Source organism: Pezoporus flaviventris, unplaced genomic scaffold, assembly GCF_033815535.1.
Source record: "Pezoporus flaviventris isolate CSIRO_AGI_PZ_B2104156 unplaced genomic scaffold, CSIRO_AGI_Pfla_v1 ptg000045l, whole genome shotgun sequence".
Classification (NCBI taxonomy): Eukaryota; Metazoa; Chordata; class Aves; order Psittaciformes; family Psittacidae; genus Pezoporus; species Pezoporus flaviventris.
In genome coordinates, this window is record NW_026892593.1 from 19,373,383 (window position 1) to 19,393,959 (window position 20,577).

Genomic DNA, 20,577 nt, shown 5'->3' on the forward strand with positions numbered 1-20,577 from the left:
CTCCAGGTAACGCTGAGGCAGCTTTCCTCTGTTTGCTGTAGCTTCCATGTGTTGGCCTAGATGCATGCCTTTTCCTAATTGGGAAATGCTAGTTGCTCCACTAGCACTTGCTCTGGGACATGGCAGTGCTGCTACACAGCTTTATCCCAACATGCCAGGCTTTGTAGGTTGTATCTAACAATGTGTAAAAACTCTTTCCTCTGTAACTTAGAAGGAGAGTTCACCTTTTTCTCTTGTTGCGCAGCTATGTACAGACTTCTTGACTGCAGCAAGTACTAGATGTGCCTTCTAATAGGCTGCCTCCTGTTACAGTTTTATTTCTTCACTTAATCTTTATCCGTTACCTGTTCAAGTTCACTAGCCTTTTGCCTGTTTCATGATTTATGGGCTCAATTCTTACTGGACAGATAATCTAAATTGTTTCACTGAATAAAAGTATTAATTCTGCATTGACACAAGAAACACAAATTCTAAATACATGGCTTACTGCTCTTTTACAGAATGTTTTTTTTTCATTATTTAAATAGTGATTAAGAGATCATATGCAAATTCCACAGTTAGTTAATCTGTTTGTAATGTAAGTCTCTTAGAAGGTACAATCATTTGCAGAAGTGACCATGATGAGGAAGTTATTTCTGGCTGTCATAAAAGTTACGATTAAAATAGAAAATCTCAAGGGATTATTCTGGGCATTTTGGATCATCAAATTAGAAAATCTGTGTTAGAAGATGGCAGGCAGCTCTTGGTATGAGTAATGTGTTTCAGAAGTTGGCAGTCGAACAGAGCAAATGTTTCCAAATAGCCTGACACAGAATTGAGTTACCTTTTTTATAAAAACTACTTAGATCAGTGCAAGTCTCCTCCTTAGATAAGTAAGTGGGAAATATGTTTTCAGAATAGTCCAGAAGAGGCTGTAATAAAAATGAAAAATCTTATGCATTAGTGGAATAATGATTAGAAATTGAGTGGAATAACAATACGAAGACTAAAACGAGAAGAACTTCGACTCAGACTTTGGCTTTGCAGTGTTTAGGATTTAGCCTTAGAGGTGGCAAGAGATGCATGCCGTTCTCTCTGGATATTTAAAATGCATTAGGATGTTGACTAATAGGCTAGTCACAATAAACAAATAACTTAAGCTTTATCTTGGTGTAAGTAGTGCTGTTTTTACAGCAGGAGGGTAATGTATGTTTGCTTATTCCTTTTGACTTGTATACCATTTGCATTTCTTGTCAAAGCTCTTGACTGGCTTAGCTTGAAAATATTTTGCAATGTCTGTTATAGTTACCCCTGGCATTTAAAAGGGAAAGCTAAAACATAAGCGAACCTTCCTGTGTCTTTCTAGTTTATTGAAATCAGTGCCCATAACTGGAGAAAAGAGACATGAAATCGTGTTATTGCAAATTTGAAACCAGACCAAGAGCGAACTGGAGAAGGAAGACTTTCAGCATCATAGTGATGGTGGTTTTCCTTTCTTTTTCCACCCTCTGTTCCCTACCCTGTACTCATTCCTGGGAACTGTGAAGCAAAAAGGTTCTGGGCTTTGGGGCCTCCTGGGAGGGTACTGGGAAGTGGCTCAATTATAAAAGATGTAGGTGAAATCTGTGAAGATTTTTTTTTTTTTCCCTATGTGTAATTGTCCAACAAAGCTGTCCACGGGATCTTGAAATACACTGGATTGATAACTGGGTTTTGTCCCTTGGTAAGCAAACAAAGTTATCTCTCAAAAAGAGGTTTTTCACTGTAAACATTTCAGACTGCCCCATTAACGGCCATTGAAGTTTCATAGGTTGTTCTGCTCTCGTCGGCATCTCCCTCCAGAAGCACATAAAGGTGAAGGCATCGATGTGGAAATGGTAAGGGAGGAGGACAAAGCCACGTGGACAGTGTCTTTGCTGTTGCCCTAGCCTGGGCTCAGCTGTAGAATCCTCTTGGACTTTATGCAATATCAGTAACTGTATGGGTTCCACGGAGGTCAGGGGTGGTGGGAGCTTGGCAGATAGCAAATGCTGCTGTAAAAGGTGGAGGAGGTAACTGACCAGTGTGGCTGTAGGGAAGTTACCATTCCCTTCTGTGCCTTAAATTGATTGCTCACTTGCATCCTTGCCATAGAATATACTGCTAGCATGGCAAAATAACTGATGATTGTATAAAATAAATAAACAAAAAAATTGAAGGTGTTTCTTACTTGGGATGATACATTGAAAAGTACTCTTTAAAATGGTCTGGAGAATACTCTAGGGGAGTGAATTAATATTTCCAAAAACTTAAGTATTCTAAAGAGAGAGCAAACTATGACTAAGAAGCCTCAAAGTTACCATTAAAGCATTTGGACCTTGACATATTATTGGAATACATAAAAATACTCTAATTTATAAAAGTTTGCTCTTTGCATGCTAAAACCTAGAGGGATTAAACTGCAGGCCAAATGTTCATTAATCTTCCCATTGAAGCATTGCTGTCTAAAGTGTAGCCAGCTGGGTGATTATTAAATTTGAAGAAGGATTTAAGATTCAGAATGCATTTTGAAGCTTTTATGTGTATTATAACTTTTCTACCAACACCATAAATTGATCACCCTTGTGAAAAATTAATCATGGAAGATGTATTGTTGTTTTATGACATACAAAGATTACACTTTATAATGGGGGAGAGAATGGAACGTGTTTAATATAAAGGCTGTCTTTTTAAGAAAGTTGTACTGGAGTAAAAATATTTATAAGACTACAGTTAACAGCTAAATCCTACATGCCAATGTCTTGGTGTCTAACAGCTCTGTATAATATTCGTACCACTTGCCAGAACAGAAATCCATTATAGTGAGTGATGAGATGGTAGTGCTGTACAAGAAATTTCCAGACAAATGATAATGCATTGTAAGTGCAAAAACAAACCAAACAATCCCCAAGCACTCCTATTTTCATGATGCATTGCCCCTTCCTGCATTTGCACTAGTATTCTGTTATTCATATATTCCTCTTAAAACAAAAACACTTTGAAGTACAGATTTTCTTTGGGAAGGGAGACAAGGGGACAATTTCTATAGCACTAAATATGTTGTCATCATAAAGCAGGTTTTATCTGTGACATCAGCTTGCAATTGAATTTGAATGTGTTGTTCCGTCTTTTTTCTCCCAAAATCATTTGAAGTCTTCTCTTTGGCCAGTAGCAAAGCTTTTGGAAAGCATTCACACCACTTGCCTCAAGGTGCTTTGTAAAACAGTCTGGACAGTGAATCCTTGTGGGCCTTTCTGTCCTTATGGTGGAGAAAGAGTTTGTCCGAAGAAAGAAGCAGCTTAGTTGGTGAAATTATCAGTTTTCTGACAAAGTTTTGGTTGCTAAAACAGAGACAGAAAGAAAAAAAATTATGTAATGATGGCTTCCGCCCAAGTTATTTTTGGTCATGTGATTTTTGAGCATTCATCTACACTGGGGGAATACATAAATTGAAAGTGAAAAAGTGATCTAGAGTAAAAAGATATATTGTGAAACAATGTCCTCATTTTAAGTGAAGGTATTTGCAGTGCTGGTGGGGAACAGGGACCAAAAGGGTCTCAGCAGAGATACTCCAACTGTAGGCTACCTCTTATTATGTTTAAAAATTGATTTAGTAGTATGTTCATTCAAACCAAAAGCTATTAATGCATACTTATGTGAAAATGGTTAATGCAGGAGAACATGAATAGTAATATGGAAATGAAATAGCCAGTTCTTTTAATCTCTGACAAAAATGAGCCCAGTGCAAATACCATTGATGAAAACTTTCACTTCTGTAACTTCCACTTTTCAGTCAAGTGGAATAAAATTAAAACCACAACTAGACCTAGAGGAAAACTCAGCAAAGGATTGCTTTCCCTTCCTTACTGTACTTACCCATTGATTCCACTTTTTCTCAAATCGGATCTTATATTTAGAAAGATTTAATGCAAGAAATCGGATCTTATATTTAGAAAGATTGTATCCTAAGATATAAACACTATCTAAGAGATAAGGTGCTGGGTTTTATTGTATTTTGTACAGCACTAAATAAACAGCAAAAAGTCAGCAAATCGAGGAGTTTGTTAGCAAGGCAAATGGGAATGTGGACTACTGATTTTGAACAGTTGTGTGTTTTCCTCAAGTTTACAGGTACCAAAGGAGGTAGTTGTGCATAAACTAATCATCATCAGTAACTGTGAAATAAAGTATGCTAAGTAATGTTTTTTCTGATCCTTTTGGCATAGCTGTGTGCTACTCATTATTTTTTTGAGTATATTTCCCTTTTGAAGTGTGTTTGTTTCAGTCTTAAGTTTCTTCTTTCTGCTGTATTATTTCTACTACTTTTGTTGTCCTTCACCTTATTCCCTCACAGTCAGGGTCAGATACCTTCCTTCTGGAATTTGCTTTCTGGAAAATGAATGGGATGAATAGTAGAGTGAGAATAAGCCTTTTTTCAGTGATATCTCCAAGGCATGGGGTTAAAAGCCTTTTTCTGGCTTATGGTAGCTTAAATATACCTTCTGAAATTCTAACCACCTGGAGCTTTCCAAAGGGAGGAATTCTGGTCAGGCAGGATCAGTATATTGGCGAGAGAGTTTTCAGCTCTTAGGTGAAGAGGGAAGAAACTCTGAAAGCAACGTGTTGATGAGCTCGTAATGCTTGCTGAGCTTCACTTTACTAACCAAGAAAATGCACTTTGGCAAAAAGAGGCTCTGCAGATGATGTCTTGGCCAAGTAGATGGCGATGATAGATATAGCCAAGGACAGTAAGCATGATGCAGCTTTACACAGTAGCAGAGGAAGTTCCTTACATGGTCAAGGAATATCTCTGCTTTGTATCTCCCTGCTGAAATAGTTTCGTGTCTTCTTTAATTGCTGAAGTCTTGAAGAAACTGGTAAATAGCATAAGGATAGGTTGTTGGTAACTTGTCTGATTTGGTGACAAGGCAACCCCTGCATTTAACTTGCAAGCAAACAAATGTGTGCTTCAAAGCATAAAACTCTTTTCCCTCCTTTTGGGGTTGTGTATTGTTCAGTATAAAATACTTGTGCGTATGGTCTGTATCAGTCAATACGTTACAAAGATAGATGTTGAAAAGATCTCTTGCTATGATGGTAATTAACATCTTCCCCGGGTAGGCTGACAGCGGGAATACCATTTCTCATTTGGAGTTATTGAACTTAATGATTTATTCTATATCCACTCTGTGCAGCCTGTTCTTTATCCTATATCTGAAGGTCTGGAGAAGCATCCACAGAGATTATGTGGCTTTTTTAGCAAGAGAGCTGTTGGATAGAAAAGCCTAGGCCTGAACAGAAGCTGCTCAGTCTGCAGTGACATTTGCACATCTATTTCTACAGTTAAATAGGGTCGATGAGTGGACCATATAGGTGTGATGCCTCATAGCATTGTCGATGGGAGAATTAGAATACCCTAGCCAGGAGGAAAGCAATGTGCAGAGATAACAGTTTATTCTCCATAGCAGCACCTCAGATGTCCCAGTCTCGTTATCGAATGCAGAATTACTGAGATGTCATTTAACAGCAGGCTGTTTTTTGTTTGAACAAACCAAACATTACAACATTTTGTAATACACAGATCTAATTCTGTTCTTTTACCTGTTCATCAGCTAATTTCTCCATAGACAACTGGAAGACAAGAAGTAATTTTTGTATTTGCTTGTTTGTAATTACACCCATGAAGGTTCCAGCATGAAGGTGGTGGAGCTTCATCACTGAGGAATAGGATTTGCCTTTTTGTGGCTGCCAGTGTTGAATATGTGGCTGTGGATCAGTCCACGCAGATCTCAAACCATGCGAGCATTCATGGCCTGTTTAAGTCACTCAGAGGGAAGTTGGACCACTTCGGAGCTGTACGTCCAGGTGATATTTGGCTAATAATTTCTCTGGGGTGCTGGAACCAGCTGAGGACCAATACCACAGTGAGCAAAGTACCTCTGCACGCTTCAGCCAGCCGATGAACTTTGGGGCTTGGTGAAAGGGGAGACTGCACTTTACTTTTAAAGAGAAAATAGGAGTGGCTATAGCAAATAGAGCTATTGCTAAAGTAACCCACAGCTGTGCTCATACTGGCAACAGCATATAACTTGTTATTACTCACCAGGGTGCAAAAACTATTGTTGCTGCTGTCAGCCTTGAAAGGAGGATAAATCTGCTTGTTCTGAAAGGGTGTCTGAGTAACGTTAATAAATGAATCCAGGAGAAAATGCTGCTTCTGGGTGAAATAGTTTTGTGCATTTTTTCATGGCAATTGTCACCATAGCTCTGTGTGTTCTTGTGCCCAAGGCATGAACGTTGCAGTGCATGAGTCTGTGAAATGTATAGCCATAAGGAACAGAAATTTGGGAAGTCTTTGGGCAATTGTTTGTGCCAATTTGAAAAAGGAGGCAAAGAAACAAATCCCAGTGCCGGGTCTTGTGTAGTAAGCATGTAAGGCTAGAGATGTAGCACACATTTTAATTTACAAGAGTTTGGATTTCTTTTTTACAGATAGCTGATTGCTATGGGAAATGTCCAACATGCAGCTATGTTATTGCCCAAGAGAGTTGAAGAAAACAAAGTAAACCTTCTAAAGATTTCATCTTGTGATGGTTTCTGAGCCATTACTCTTGATAAGAAGAAATCATAGCTTAATAAACTGCAGAAGATTAGTAGAAGTAACATTAGCAAAAAAAAAAAAAAAGAAAAATATTAAATTAAATTTAGCTTATGCCTCTTCAGACAATGATAGTTTACTACCTTAAATTTGCTTTGGTTTTCTCACCTTAGTGTACTGTGATGTTTTAAGGAGGTTTTAAAAACAAACAAAAAAATGTACTGTTAATCAAAGTTGAAGAGTTTTTATTTCAGCTTTTTTTTCCCCCTGAATTAGGGAACACTGCAAAGTATAGTGTACAATTAGAAGAAACCCATGATTAACAAAATCATGACAGAAATACATCAACAGACAGGTAGGAGTTTAATAGTGTCATCTCTTAAAAAATTGAGTACCTTTTGCTTTTACCTGAGGGTTAGGACTCTGTTCTGAAGACTTACAGAGGTAAAGAAAAATGGTAATTTAGTTGAAGGGGTGGAAAAATCAAAACAGTGCCTGGAGGATATATCTAGGGAGTAAAAGGGAACAAAGGAGGAGGAAGACCTGCAAGCCAGGCTTACAAAGTTGTTTTTTTTTTTTCTAAAAACATAAAAAATACTTCTGATTTCAAAATCTGAGCAAATCTCAGTAAATAGCTCAATTTCCACTCATGTTCAGCAGCCAATAGTTATTAAAAATAGTTGTTAAAATGCATCAGTAACTATTAGTCTCTTCTTAGAGTATAAATGCTTTTTCAATGGCTAATGCAGTAATTTTATTCAACTAGCGTAAAAATAATTATTATGTGCTATCAGATGTACAAAGCTACTGCGTAAGCTATTTATTTTTGACCCAAAATGATCTGCTTCTTGTAGCCTGATTAGTTGATTGGACTAAACCTAATACAGACATCATCTTCATAATTTTTGGAGTGTTTTTTTGTTTCTTTCCAGACTCTCAGAAGTGCAGTGAGATCATAATATCTGAAACAATGGGGGTTTTTGCAGCTCCAGGGCATAGCAGCAAACACTGTTGGTTGTAATATATGTTAATTCCTACTGGGCATAAGGCTTTGTTCTTAATATATGTAGTTGTGGAATCTGTTCTCCAAAAGGCCAGAAGTATTTTTGCACATTTATCAGACTAGCCCAAATTCTTGGTGCGGTGCATTGTGCGGTTTCAGAATAAAATAGAACTGCTGAGGTCTGTGTAAGCTGGTCCCAGAGAAAATTGCTTAAACTAATGAGTGAAATAGGGAATATTTCTACCTCTGTGGATCAGGAAGGGCTTTAAGAAGTGGGTGAGAGCTGTTGACTGCACTGAGAGTTGCTAATGAGTTTTTGTGTGAGGTATTAACAGGAAGGGTTTTAATATTATGTTGTAAGGGTGCAACTTAACAAAGTCTGCTGGCAAGATTCACTCTATTACTGTATTGCACAGTCATTTGAGCAGTGATTTGTAGCAAGGCACAAGTCAAAGTTAGCAAGTCACAAATCAAAGTTACCATGCTATAAGGTTATGCATGATTATCAGTCACTTACCAAAGATCTGCCATTGGTAAAAGGTCTCCGCCTTGAGGACCAACCTTGACAAGCATCCCAGCTCAGGGGGAGATCACCATTCAGCCAGGCTGCTTAGCCAGTAGAGTGCAAAGGCGGCTCACTTAGGCTGTTATGGAACAAAGTAGTTGGCTTGTAGTCAAATTACATGTGATGGGAAAGGTATGCATAAGACTCTTTTTACCCACAACTTCCTTTGTTCCTTAATAAATGAGTCTTGGAAAAGATACACAGCATGACTGGTGTTTCAGGTTCAGACGCACCAATGCTTACTGTGTCACTCTGCTCCGAAAACTATTAAGCAGTTTGAACCATGTGTTGTAAGGAAAGGTGATAGGTAAGCTGATACAGATATGTCTAGTATGTCTAGAAGTTTACTGTCCCAGAGATGTAATGTGTGTTTTGAGCTGCAGCCATCTTTTCCATGAGAGAGGCATTGAGCCCTGGCTGTTAAGACATAGAACATATCTGGAGTGGGACTGTGGTCTCCTTAAAGTTAGCGGAACAGCAGTGACTGTCAAAAATGAAGAAAAATATCTAGCTCCTTATGTGGCAAATGAAGTTCTCAGTGCTGCTTTGCTTAATGAAGAGGAGGATGTTGGTGCAGTTGCACTACTAGGTGTTCAGGCTGTACAGACCATAGAATCAAGAGTCATAGAGTCACAGAATCATACAATGGTTTGGGTTGGAAGAGACTTTAAAGACCCTCTAATTCCATCTCCCCTGACATGGGCAGGGATACCTTCCCCTAGACAAGGCTGCTCAAAGCTCTGTCCAGCCTGGCCATGAAAGCTTCCAGGGATTGGGCAGCCACAGCTTCTCTGGGCAGCCTGTGCCAGATGAGTAAGAAATTGCCTTTTCAGAAGCTGAGAAATTCTTGTAGTCCTTCTGCCCTTCTCAGTACCTGTTTGAATTTTAAAAAAGCAAATGAAGTTATGCATAAACAGAATCCTATGTTACCACACAAAACTTGTACTCAAAACATAAGAAGCAGTAAGCCATAGCTGAATTCAGTTTGTCTCAAAATGGGTAATGGATGAACATGACTGACTGCAATGTTTTTCTGTGTGTACATCCACATGTATTACATGCACACGTACACGTTTTTATACGTATATACACACTTATATTCCCTGAAAGAAAAAAAAAATCAGTTTCCATATAGTTAATAAAGGCAATTTTATGCTGAAAAAAGTGTTCCATTGTAACTTGTTGCCTACAAAACCAAGGATTTTTTTCTAGCACTGGATGTACCACAGATTTGAGTGGTGTTCTACAAGAGGTTTGTATTTTAGACACAACGTTTTTGCAGTTAAAATATGCAGGTGTTTCTTTTTGTGTTTTTATTTGGAAGAGAATGTTAGTATGAAACTGAGATTTTGTTTAAAAATCCTAATGTGCATGTATTTTTTCCTTTTGTGGTAAAGTACGATTTAGAGCACGTGTTTTTTGTTTGGTTGGTTTTGCAATCCTTTGTTTAAAAAGCATGGGCTTAGATCATAATTTCTCTCTTTATCAACCCTTTTGCAGAGTTTTCAGGCAGAGAATAAAAGAGCTTGTAAAATAATTTGGTCAGTGTGAGCTTAATGTGTTGCCCAGTTGGTGCTGTGCCTAGAGGTGAGTCAGGCTCTGCTAGAACTGATGTATAAGCAAGTAGCTGAATGGTTGTGTTTTATTGGTTTGTGTAGCAGAATTACAAAATGTTATTTTTTATTAGTAACACCCTTACACAAACTGGTAGAAACATTACAGATATTTGTAACTACTGTGTCTTTTCTTCTAAACTGGCTAAAACATAAAACTCCATCAGTATGTGTCTTTCAAATGAAATAAAACACGTATACATTTTGTAATGCATGGCTTAACAGACCTGATATTTAATCTATTTATGAAGAAAAGGCAAAAGTTATCTGCAGTTGAGTTTATGCAGACTCCTTTGTATATTGCTTATGTTTTTTCCTAAGCTTAATGGTGGGGAATGCGGTAAATATGTTTGTATTGCCTGCATATATAATTAGTCAAATTTGGTATGATGGTCGATAAATAGAAACGTTACTTAAGTGGTATGTGCTGTAAGATGTAAAAGAACTTCTTTGTTTAGTATTTCTAATATTTTCTCAAGCTGTAGGCACTGATGATGATTTTTCATCTTTAAGCTGAAATATACTTCTAATGTAACTACCTAGTGCAAAAGATTATTTTGAATTAAGCTTTTTTACCTGCATTTGCAACAGATGAAATTGCATATGTATAATGATTGGGAAAAAGTGAATTTAAACCATTCTTCAGTAGATAGATACAAATTATAATTGTCACTGTAATTATAAGGAAGAAGTCGATGATTTTCTTTTTGAATTCCTTACCTGATCATCTTTAAATCGTTATGATGTGAAGAGAACTTTATCCATCAGGCTATACATATGACTCAGTCCAAGAGTATTTGGAAGGGCTATAAATAATGTGAATAATTCTTTAAAAATTATATATTAGGCCCATCAAAACCTGTCTTTTAACCATCTGTTTTTTTCTGAATGGATTGTATGTGTTAACGGAGTGTTTATTTTTGGTGTTTGATAGTTTGTTAGCAGTAGGTAACATGAGGGTTTGATTCAAGGAGTTCAAATGCTGACTGACAGAGAGTGTCACCCCAGGATTTCTTTGAGGAAGTCCAGAAAATGTTGGTAGAAACAGGAAATACTTCATTAAAAATGTTGGCTTTTGTAAAATTATTTCTAAATAACACAAGAATTTCTGAATGATCGCGGCTGATCTGCCAGATCTGGTTCCCTGGAGAAATAGATTTCTTTGTCCCCAAGTAACTTTTTCTGGTATTTTATAGTTTGCATTCAAACCTCTAATATTTTTTTTCTCTCCAGTTTTCCCCTGGTGTTCAGAGACTTGAGGTAACATTTTAGGACTGGAGGTTTTTGAATTATTGTTTAATTAGATCTAAGTCTAATGATCAGACAATCCCAGTACAGGAATAAAGAGATGAAGAGATGACAATTTAGTGAATGTATTTAATCAGTATTTTGCTTTAAAGATAGATATCAATACAAATATTTTCCCTAATAGGCATGATTAGGCTGCATTTATAATCCACCTGAAAGAAAAAGTGGCAGACTTCATTAAGGCTACTACAAGGGCTTATATATTTCATTGTAAAAATAAGTGCTATCAATGTCGCAAAGCATGTATGTATCCCTAGACCCTGGACCCACAGATACTGAGCCAGATGGGCTTTCTGGAACAATGGAGAAATGATAACTCTCTTGGCATGAAACTGGTGGGATATCATTCTCCATATAGTATCAACTCCCATAAACTTCTATTTAGATTTAATTATTTTAGAAGTAGCCATAAAAAGGGCTTTGAACTTGAGGAGACAAATCTCAAGAAATGTAACTGAAGCAAAGGATTTTGCATTCAACATTAAATGTACCATTTGTCTTTCAGGAACAGAAATAACGAGACATTTAATAGCTTTTTTAATGCATCTTTCTGTGTCAAATTTCAGGCACATGCAGTACACTCCTAACTGTATTTCCGTTCTCTTATGATTTTCTGGTGGTCAGAGTCTTGAAAATTGAGTCTTTCTCTTCAAATATTACCATTAATTTTTAGTTATCTCAAATACAAGTAGTTAATTTTAAAGATGATGTTACTTTTTTTTCACTCTCAAGAAAAATTTGGCATATTGCTGCTCAAAAAGAAGTAGTACAATGACATATTTAGGTCCAATGGATTCCTTTTCAGAACTAAACACATAGTTTTAGTAGTCTCTTATTAACATCTTGGGTTTATTTTTTGAGTAATTTTCATTAATATCCACATATCTCATGTGTAAGACTTATCATAGAATCATAAAATAGTTTGGGTTGGAAGGGACTCTAAAGCTAATCTAGTTCTAACCACCTGCCATGGACAGGAACACCTCCCACTAGATCGGGTTGCTCAAAGCCCTGTCCCGCCTGGCCTTGAACACTGCCAGGGATGGAGCAGTCACAGCTTCTCTGAGTAACCTGTGCCACCCTCACAGTATAAAGAACTTCTTCCTGTGAAGTTTTTGAAAATGCGATAAAAATACAGTTTGTGACCCAAAACACCTCAGAAGGAACATTTTGAAAGTTAGGGGTACATGCAAATTATATTTTGTATTTGCACGTACATGTTGCTTTCCCCAGTATGAACATGGCATCATTTTGTCAATGCTGTGGACACAAAGTTAGAATAGTGCTCCCCTTCCATGGGTAAGTGTTGAAAAAAATGAGTCAGATTTTTCCTGCAGTCTCCTGAAAAATCAACTCTAGAAAATCAACTTCAAAGTCAGAAATAAATTTTTAATTAGTCTGGTTCATAAGTGAAGGGAAGTGCTAGCAGGTTTTCAGCTCCTGCATTCTGGATTAATGGTCTTGCATAATATAACCGAAAGAAGGTAATGAAAGCTAAATTATATTCTAATGGTTTTACAATGCGTATTTTGCAGAAAATTATTTTATTTTTAAATAGGCTGATCCAGTTATCTTAGCAATACATAGTGATGTGTCATCTTGGATAGACATGGGATTTTGGGTTGAAAGAGTCTATAAATAGTCTTAATTTCTCTCTTTCTTCTGCACCTGCTTTGTCTCATTGGGTATGCAAACTAATGTGTGGAAGATTTAACATTGTTTATGAACAGTACAAAATAGCTGAAGTCAGTTTCAAGTCATCTTTTTTTAAACATTTTTTTTCTGTGTGCTTTCCAATGAATTTGCTGGAATGAATCAATTGTAATTGCAGACTTGTTAAAACAAGGGAAGGCTTAGTATCCTTGTACCTGCTTCTGCTGATAAGTTTTATTACTGAGTGGAATTTCTTATTATTATTTGTTTTGAAATGGGATTCAATATTTATGTAGCATTTTGAGGAAATTAGTATCAGTGTTACTTGACAGTAACCATATCAGGTCCTCTTATGCGTAAGAATTTAACCTTGGATACTTATGTTTCCACAATTGGAAAACCATCCTGGTACAGTTAGAGCATAAAATGAGATTAGCAGGTGTTGGTGATGGGGGAGGGTTTTATAACCTGTTTGGCAAGTACTTTTAGGCTTAATCTGCAGCCTATCAATTCAGATATCTGTTCACAGAATCACAGAATGGTTTGGGTTGGACCTTTAAAGATCACCTAGTCCAACCCCCAAGGTTGGAGATGGTTTCTACCATCCAGATACTCCACACCCCTGGACTTCCACCAAAATTGTGAAAATAGGGATTTAAAATCAGTTGAAATCCCAGTCTGTTAAAAGATATATTTTATAAGTAACTGCATTTTAAAATATGCTACAGGGAAACAAGCATCAACACACGCTGGAACTTTTAGAATATGTTTCTCTTGCTCTGTTTCCACCTATATACTCTTCTCTGCTCAGCTTTTTGGCTCCTACTCCTCTGTTTCATATTTTCCACATGAACAACAGTAGTATCTTAGGTTGGTTGTTACGTGCACCATCTTCCAACATGTGGTAACATGGAGTCAGAGCTCTGCTGTGCTATTATCTCCATTCATAGTGTTTTCATAACTCTTTGTGACTAAAATGGCTGTCTGAAAAATGTGTGGTTAACTCATCTTCCAGTTTATAGCATTTGCAAACAGTCAGAAAGGTGACCAAAAGGAAATTTGTATAGACTACATGGTATCACAGCGGTTCTTAGCATTTCAGCTGTGCTTGGGGTGTTGGTGTGGCACCCAACCAGTTCCTCAGCACCAAGTCAAAATACAGCAAAGTTGGCATGTATTATTCTTCCTTAGAAAGCCGTCTTACACAGAAGCAAAATATTAGCTTGTAATCCCTTTATAAGGGTTTGTTTTGTATTTGTGTCCACGCCTAACTTTTTCTGTTTCTTTTTTTTTTTCTTTTTTTCTTATTTTAAAAGGTATTTCTCAAGAGTGACCGGGTTGCAAGAATGGTCCACAGTGGAGGATGTTCTGCAAATGACTTTAGAGATGTTTTCAAGAAAAACATTGAAAAGAGAGTCCGAAGTTTGCCGGAAATCGATGGATTAAGCAAAGAGACAGTGTTAAGTTCTTGGCTAGCCAAATATGATGCCATATACAGGGGAGAAGAGGACTTTTGCAAACAGCCAAATAGAATGGCCTTAAGTGCTGTGTCGGAGCTGATTCTGAGCAAGGAACAGCTTTATGAAATGTTTCAGCAGATTCTAGGGATCAAAAAATTGGAACACCAGTTGATTTATAATGCCTGCCAAGTAAGTATCAGTGTCACTTGGTTCTGTTGTATCCAAAATACCTTCCCTCCTGCTCATAGGTCAAGTACTTCCTCCCTGTATGCAGAAGCCTTCAGTTTTAAGTGCATCTCCAGTGTCCAAGGAGATGAGACCCCTCAGAAAGAAATCTTTCATCATTTGTTTGCTGGAGAGCGCTTGGAAAAAGGGTATGCCAGAGTATGTGGTACTTATGCTACAGGGATCTCTTGAGGCCTTTTACAGTGTCACAGCTCCAGGAATTTGGGTGATCTGCAGACTGTTCTGTGGTTTGTATACCTGCGTACACTCATATAGGTCACATATGTACCTACATGTATCTGTGTGTGTGTACATCTCTAAAAGAAGTCTGCTGCCATAAAAAGATATGTGAAAGGGGATTGACTTCAGGCAATTGACTTCAGGATGCTCTTGGCCATCCAGTGTCTGGGAGGTCGCTATATTTGAATTCAGTGTACTTCATTTCAAACACCATCTATGAAGCTGATTTGCACATTTTTACTTTGTTGTTTTGTTGGATAAATGTGATGAGTCTTGAGTCCAAGAGAAACAGTCTATTCAGCAGCTGCATATAGATTTATATGTATAATCTATCGCTAATCAGTGCTGTAAATGGTGTGTAAAATTATTTTATCTGGCCAGTCTTGATAGTGATGTAAGTATAAATTACCAGTTACTGAGGGAGGAATAACCTGAAAAAAGCAGACATGTTTGAAGGTCTTGCAACAAACCAGCATGGATGTAGCATTTAAGATGAGCTCACACAGCTTTCTACACTGTCTATAAAATAGTACACTAGACTACAGCTAAGCTGGTTTTGATATATTATGCTGAAGTTTGGCTCATAGTTATGGGCCATCTTAACACAGAAAAAGTGAGGAATCTTTGACATTGTTGCCTTCTTCATTTATGGATTAGTGTGGCATGAAATCATGTAAATGATTGAAACATCTGTGGTTTTTATAATGCTGCTGCTTCTTTTGTAATGAGAAAGTGTAGTATTTTATTCTGCATCAAATTATGATGGCTTCCTGTTTTAGCTGTGAGCTGTTTGCCAACAGAGTGGAGACTTCTGAATGAGCAGTGTTTGGAATGGAAAGAGATAGAAAATAGTCCTTTTTTTCCTGTTTGCCCCATCTTTTTCTTTCTGTCTCTTAATTCACACGCATGTAGGTCATGAAGCTAACCTCTGGTATATACAGGTTGGTAACAAGACAGAGAAACACTGAAATTTTGAGGGATAATCCTGCTTATTGTGTTGGGGGGTTTTTTGTTTTGGTTTTTTTTAATATGATAAAACATAGAAGTATGGGATAATTCAGTTTGGAAAAGTCCTCAGGAGGTCACTTAGTGTAACCTTTTGCTCAAAGCAGGGTCAGCTGTGAAGACAGACCAGGTTACTGAGGGCTTTAACTAGTCAGGTCTTAAAACTTCCAGGAATGGAGGTGAACTGTGGAAACTTTCTGGACAACCTGTTCCAACTCCTGGAAACATGATGTATGGATTCCTCTTGCCTCTGGTGTCTAATGATTGCTAAATCTTACCTTGTATGTCACTGTGAATGGTCAAAATCTGCTGTCAGTCTGCATTGTGCTAGAGGAACACAAACATCACTGTAGAGTTTTGAAGAATTAAACAAAAAAATTGTTCCATTAGTCTAGAAGAGGTTCTGATGATACAGCCATCTAGGTTCTTCTGTCTGTATACTTAAAGGCTTCTCTGTTTTGGTTCTTAATTGTAGGAATGTTGATAGAATAAAACTGGCAAATGTAAACAATTTTCTGACTGTTCTTGGTCCATAATCTGCAGAGAGACTGAAACAGTGCAGTGACTCATTTTTGCCTTCTACCATAGTAGAATTTTAAGCGTGAGATTTCTGGTTTATGAATTGCAAATTAAAGAGAAAATAATCTGGTAGGTGGGAATATAGAAGAACTGACTGATCATCCTGATACGTGCAAGGATGACTCAATGAGATTAAGAGAAGACTCTTTTGCTCTTCCTGGTTTTGAGCACTGAAAGTTGCAAAGTCTCCTGTGCAGGTCTCCAAAGTACACATTGTTTACCCTGGATTCATGTCAGTATTGGAGGGCAGGAAGAAAGGGAGACTTACTTCTTTGGGAGCAGATATAGGAGCACCTATATATTTCAAGCTGAGAAGAGTGTCTTGAGCCTATACCCTTCTTGTTTGCAGTTCTAGTTTTCTGAAGATTTCAGTTTTCTGAGGCAAGGATGATATTACTGTGCTGAAGAAAAACATTAATTCTGTACTCCAACATAGTTGCTAGCAACCATATATTTCATATCCTGTTCCTGTGGTCCAGTCAAGCACATAGTACACCAAAGGCATGAGGAGAAGCGTGTTGCAAAGAAAAAGACAACAATCATAGCCTTCCCATGAGGTGCATTGCAGACAGCAACCAGTCTCTGATAATGTAATGCCTTTTCTCCTTTGCTGAAATCCCTTATTTCTCATTGCAGTTTTAATAAATATTTTAGTTTAGCCTTTATCTTATTCCTTTCTAGTGACAGTGTATTTATAGAAGATGAGATTAAGTTAGAGTCAGATTTCAGTTAGCAGCAGCAGTTTTCATTCTGCCCTAGAAGACTCTATCTGTCTTTGTATGAAAATGCTCACTTTCATTTCCCTTTGCCACTGCTGCTTGGAATACTAGAGACTTGTAGATAATTATAATCAATAGTGTCTGGGAGCAGTGAGATAAGTGGAAGTCCAAACAGATGTTAAAATTGTATTTTTGATAGAAGTTTTGATGAGTTGGCTTCTAGCAGAGAATCAGATATATAAAATTCTGTATATTTTGCAGCTCTGAGAAACAGCTGCCCTTAATAACAAATCTGTACAGTTATAATTTGTGCAGAAAACTGGCTTTTTCTTTCCCCCCTTTTTGTTTTCTTTCCAGCCCTTTGAAAATAGGAAATAGAAAAATGTCTTGCAATGTCGATGATAAGAGTAAATTATCCTGCACCTACAGGCCTGTTAAGCAGACAAGAATGCTATTTGTAACGGTAGGAGGTAGTTTGCTGTCCTTCTCCTTTTGACTTTCTCTGCATTTAGAAACTTTTTATTGGTTTTCAGCAGCTTTTGCTCCCCAGCCTGTTCTAAATGGAACATTCCCTTCAACTCTTAAACCCTTGGTGTCTTACAGCAGCTCATCAGCCGGCTCTGCTAAGGTGTGGGTTACTATGAGTCGGCACAGGTTGCCAGTCTCGATCCTTTGTATGATGGCAATGAGAAACAGTGTTCATTCACTCAGCGCAAGAACTTAATCAAAAATAAAGTGAATAGTAATAGACCAGCTCTCTGACATTGTCAGGCACAGTCCACGTAAGTGTAAGAATTTTATTCATTTTTCTTTGAAGAATAACTTTTTGTCAGTCTTTTTACACACATTAAATGCCTAAGCTTGCTCTTAGGTAGTGGACATTAACAGGATGTTCATGTTAAGTTGAAGACTTCTATGATCTCATTTTTGACTTTACAGTTTAAAGGAAGGCCAGCAACTGATGCCAACCAGCTCTATTTCTTTGTGATTAAAAAATCCGTTTTTTAAAGTGCTAACACTTTCACCTGATTCTTATTTACATTGTGTTGCCTTAAGCTGTGTTTTATGATACAGAAATGATTTCCACTCAGCTGGGTCTTAATGAGCTCCTTGACTTGCTTTTGAGATGCCTGGCCACAGTGTGTTGTTGTGGTTTCTTTGATTTATAGACATCAAACATGATATAATCTTTTTTTCTTTTTTTTTTTTTTTTTTTTAATTATTCACTGATGTAGAGGAAACTTTGATGCAAAAAGTCAAACTGAAAGTCAAACTCAAGTTGCTGTGTGGTCATGCACTAGTCTTGCAACACTTCACCAGTGCTATAATTTCTGTGCCAGGTAAATCAGAACTCCATACAGTTTTATTTTGAAAGTACGTTTATAAGGTTGATCTGAACCCCCGATGCCGAGAGGAGAGAACAACACCGAGTTTCATAACGAAAGAATTCCTGCAAGTCACGTTGTCTTTTCTGACAGGTAGTAAGTAATTCTGAGAATAATGTAACAGTTTTTAACAAGAACTATTTGCTAAGTCTTCTACTGTTGACTTTTTGGAAATCAACCACAAACCAGTACTTCTGTAAATAGCTTTAGATGGTACTTTGCTGCAAGATGCAGTTTTCTGCTTAAATGCCTTGTATTGCGTCTGGTTCACATCCTTTATTATCTTTAACTTTTACAAGATGTAACTGTTTGTATAAGTGTCTAATATTGAGAATCATGGACTATATTGTATCTTCCATAATAAATTTTTGTATTTTTAATTATGAGAATATCTCTGTCAAGAATTTCTCCTGAACCAAAGTCTTCTTATGAAGATAGAAGGATACAATTGTACCCTTGCCCCCAGCACTTCCCTGAAGTCCAGTTAATTATGCAGTTTTGGAAATAAGTCAAATTAAGGGCAGTTTAATTTGCAACAACGTCTTAATGACTTTTGATTGTTTGTAGTAGTTCTGATCCTTTCCTCAGTAAAATCATTAAAATAGTACAGTTATGTCATGGATCGTAGAATTTACCATACTTCTACCGGATATTTTTCTTAGAAACTTTTATACACTAAGTTATAGGGACAAGTGCAACTTTATGAAGCACAAAAATACATCTTTGTACAGAAAGTATCAGTGTAGCATTGATACTTATTGAAGTGATTGAACAAATGTTAAGGATTCCCTTCAATACATAGACCAAAACTGAAACAGATTCATTAATTCTTTAAGTTGAGGCCAGTCACAGGAAAAAAAAAATAAATGGCTTGGGCTGTATACTGTAGAACACAGTGTTATGTACTAAGTGTATCAGAGTCTTTGGTCAAAACAAAAGATACTGGCTTCATGAAATGTTATAATGTGAACAGGGCTCCAGGGCTTCAGCTAAGCCCGTATTTTTCCAGTTGTCTCCAGTGCCTGTCATTTACTTATTTCATGATAAATTATACCAGATGCAACAAAGTAACCTCTAAAATGTTGGTATGGTCCATTGCTGTATTTTTTGATGTAGCATCAGGTGTTAGATGACATTCACTGATATTTAAACATCTCTCTGGGCTGAAAATGTGCTTTTACCTGGCCCAAGGTGCAACCAAGTAACCTCTAAAAAATGTTGGCAAGGTCCATTGCTGTGTTTTCGAGGCAGCATCAGGTCTTAGATAAGACATCCACTGATATTTAAACATCCCTCTCGGCTGAAAATGTGCTTTTACCTTCCCCGAGGTACTCTTATGCCCCTGTTGAAAAAATAACAAAACAAGATACCTGTGCTGATCACATCCTTTATGCAGGAGGTCTTTGGGCCTTACCTGGTAAGAGGTGACTGCTGGGTAGCCGGTGCATGCCCCCACCGTGGGGCAGGGTTTATCTTCTCTCTAGATAAAAGTCAGTTTTGCAGGCAATGCAGAGTAGATGGCAGGCAGGGCAGGAGTCGGGGGAGAAGCTGTCAGGGCTCTCAGTGGGTGGAAGGACAGCAGTGGCATGGGAGTTCTCATGGGAGATCTCGTGGGAGAAGAAAAGCAGTAATTCTGTGGGACGGTGGGAGTCTATAGAGTTGTAGTTAGTAATGAGGCATTGACCACAGTTTTGCAGGATAAATGTGAGCCTAGAAAGTTTCTTCACAGTCATGATGCAGTAGCAATATGCTTCCTTACAGAACAGGTCAGTGCTTTAAAATTGTCATATATGTCTGTCAACCTGAAAAGTGTTTCATGCCTTTTATAACAGAAATGTTCAAGTGTTCACACTTCAGGCTTGTTAACACATCAACTCTGCTGGTTTCTAGTACCTGAAAATTTAAGAACACATCTGCTTTCTGACTGTTTTTCTTCCTGTTCTTCAAGGGGAAAAAAATTGCTGCCACTGCCTGTTCTTCAGTGAGAGCAGAACAATTCAAACCAAGCATTTCATTAGAGAAATAAATTGTCATTTCTCACAGGATTTTAGATGTTGTCTCTTCTTCATGAGACATCACTCTATATTATGTGAACATAGGAGTTTAATAGGAAGTTATTCCAACAGTTATCTTTTTTTAATTGCTGGTTTGAGGTTTTTTTCTGAGGTGTTTCATTTGTCTTTTACCTGTGTTTGAGGGGTCTGGAGAGGTCTTGCTCAAGGCAAGA

General features: G+C 37.5%; 1 protein-coding gene across 11 annotated transcripts in view; it reads left to right on the plus strand.

Moving 5' to 3' along the window:
- Positions 1-20,577, plus strand: part of CADPS2 (calcium dependent secretion activator 2) — a 308,797-nt gene that overhangs the window by 86,986 nt on the left and 201,234 nt on the right. For all 11 annotated transcript variants that reach the window (XM_061467595.1, XM_061467600.1, XM_061467599.1 and 8 more), the window contains exon 3: positions 14,054-14,386. In XM_061467595.1, the coding sequence (XP_061323579.1) occupies positions 14,054-14,386 (333 nt within the window). The remainder of the gene's footprint in view (positions 1-14,053; positions 14,387-20,577) is intronic.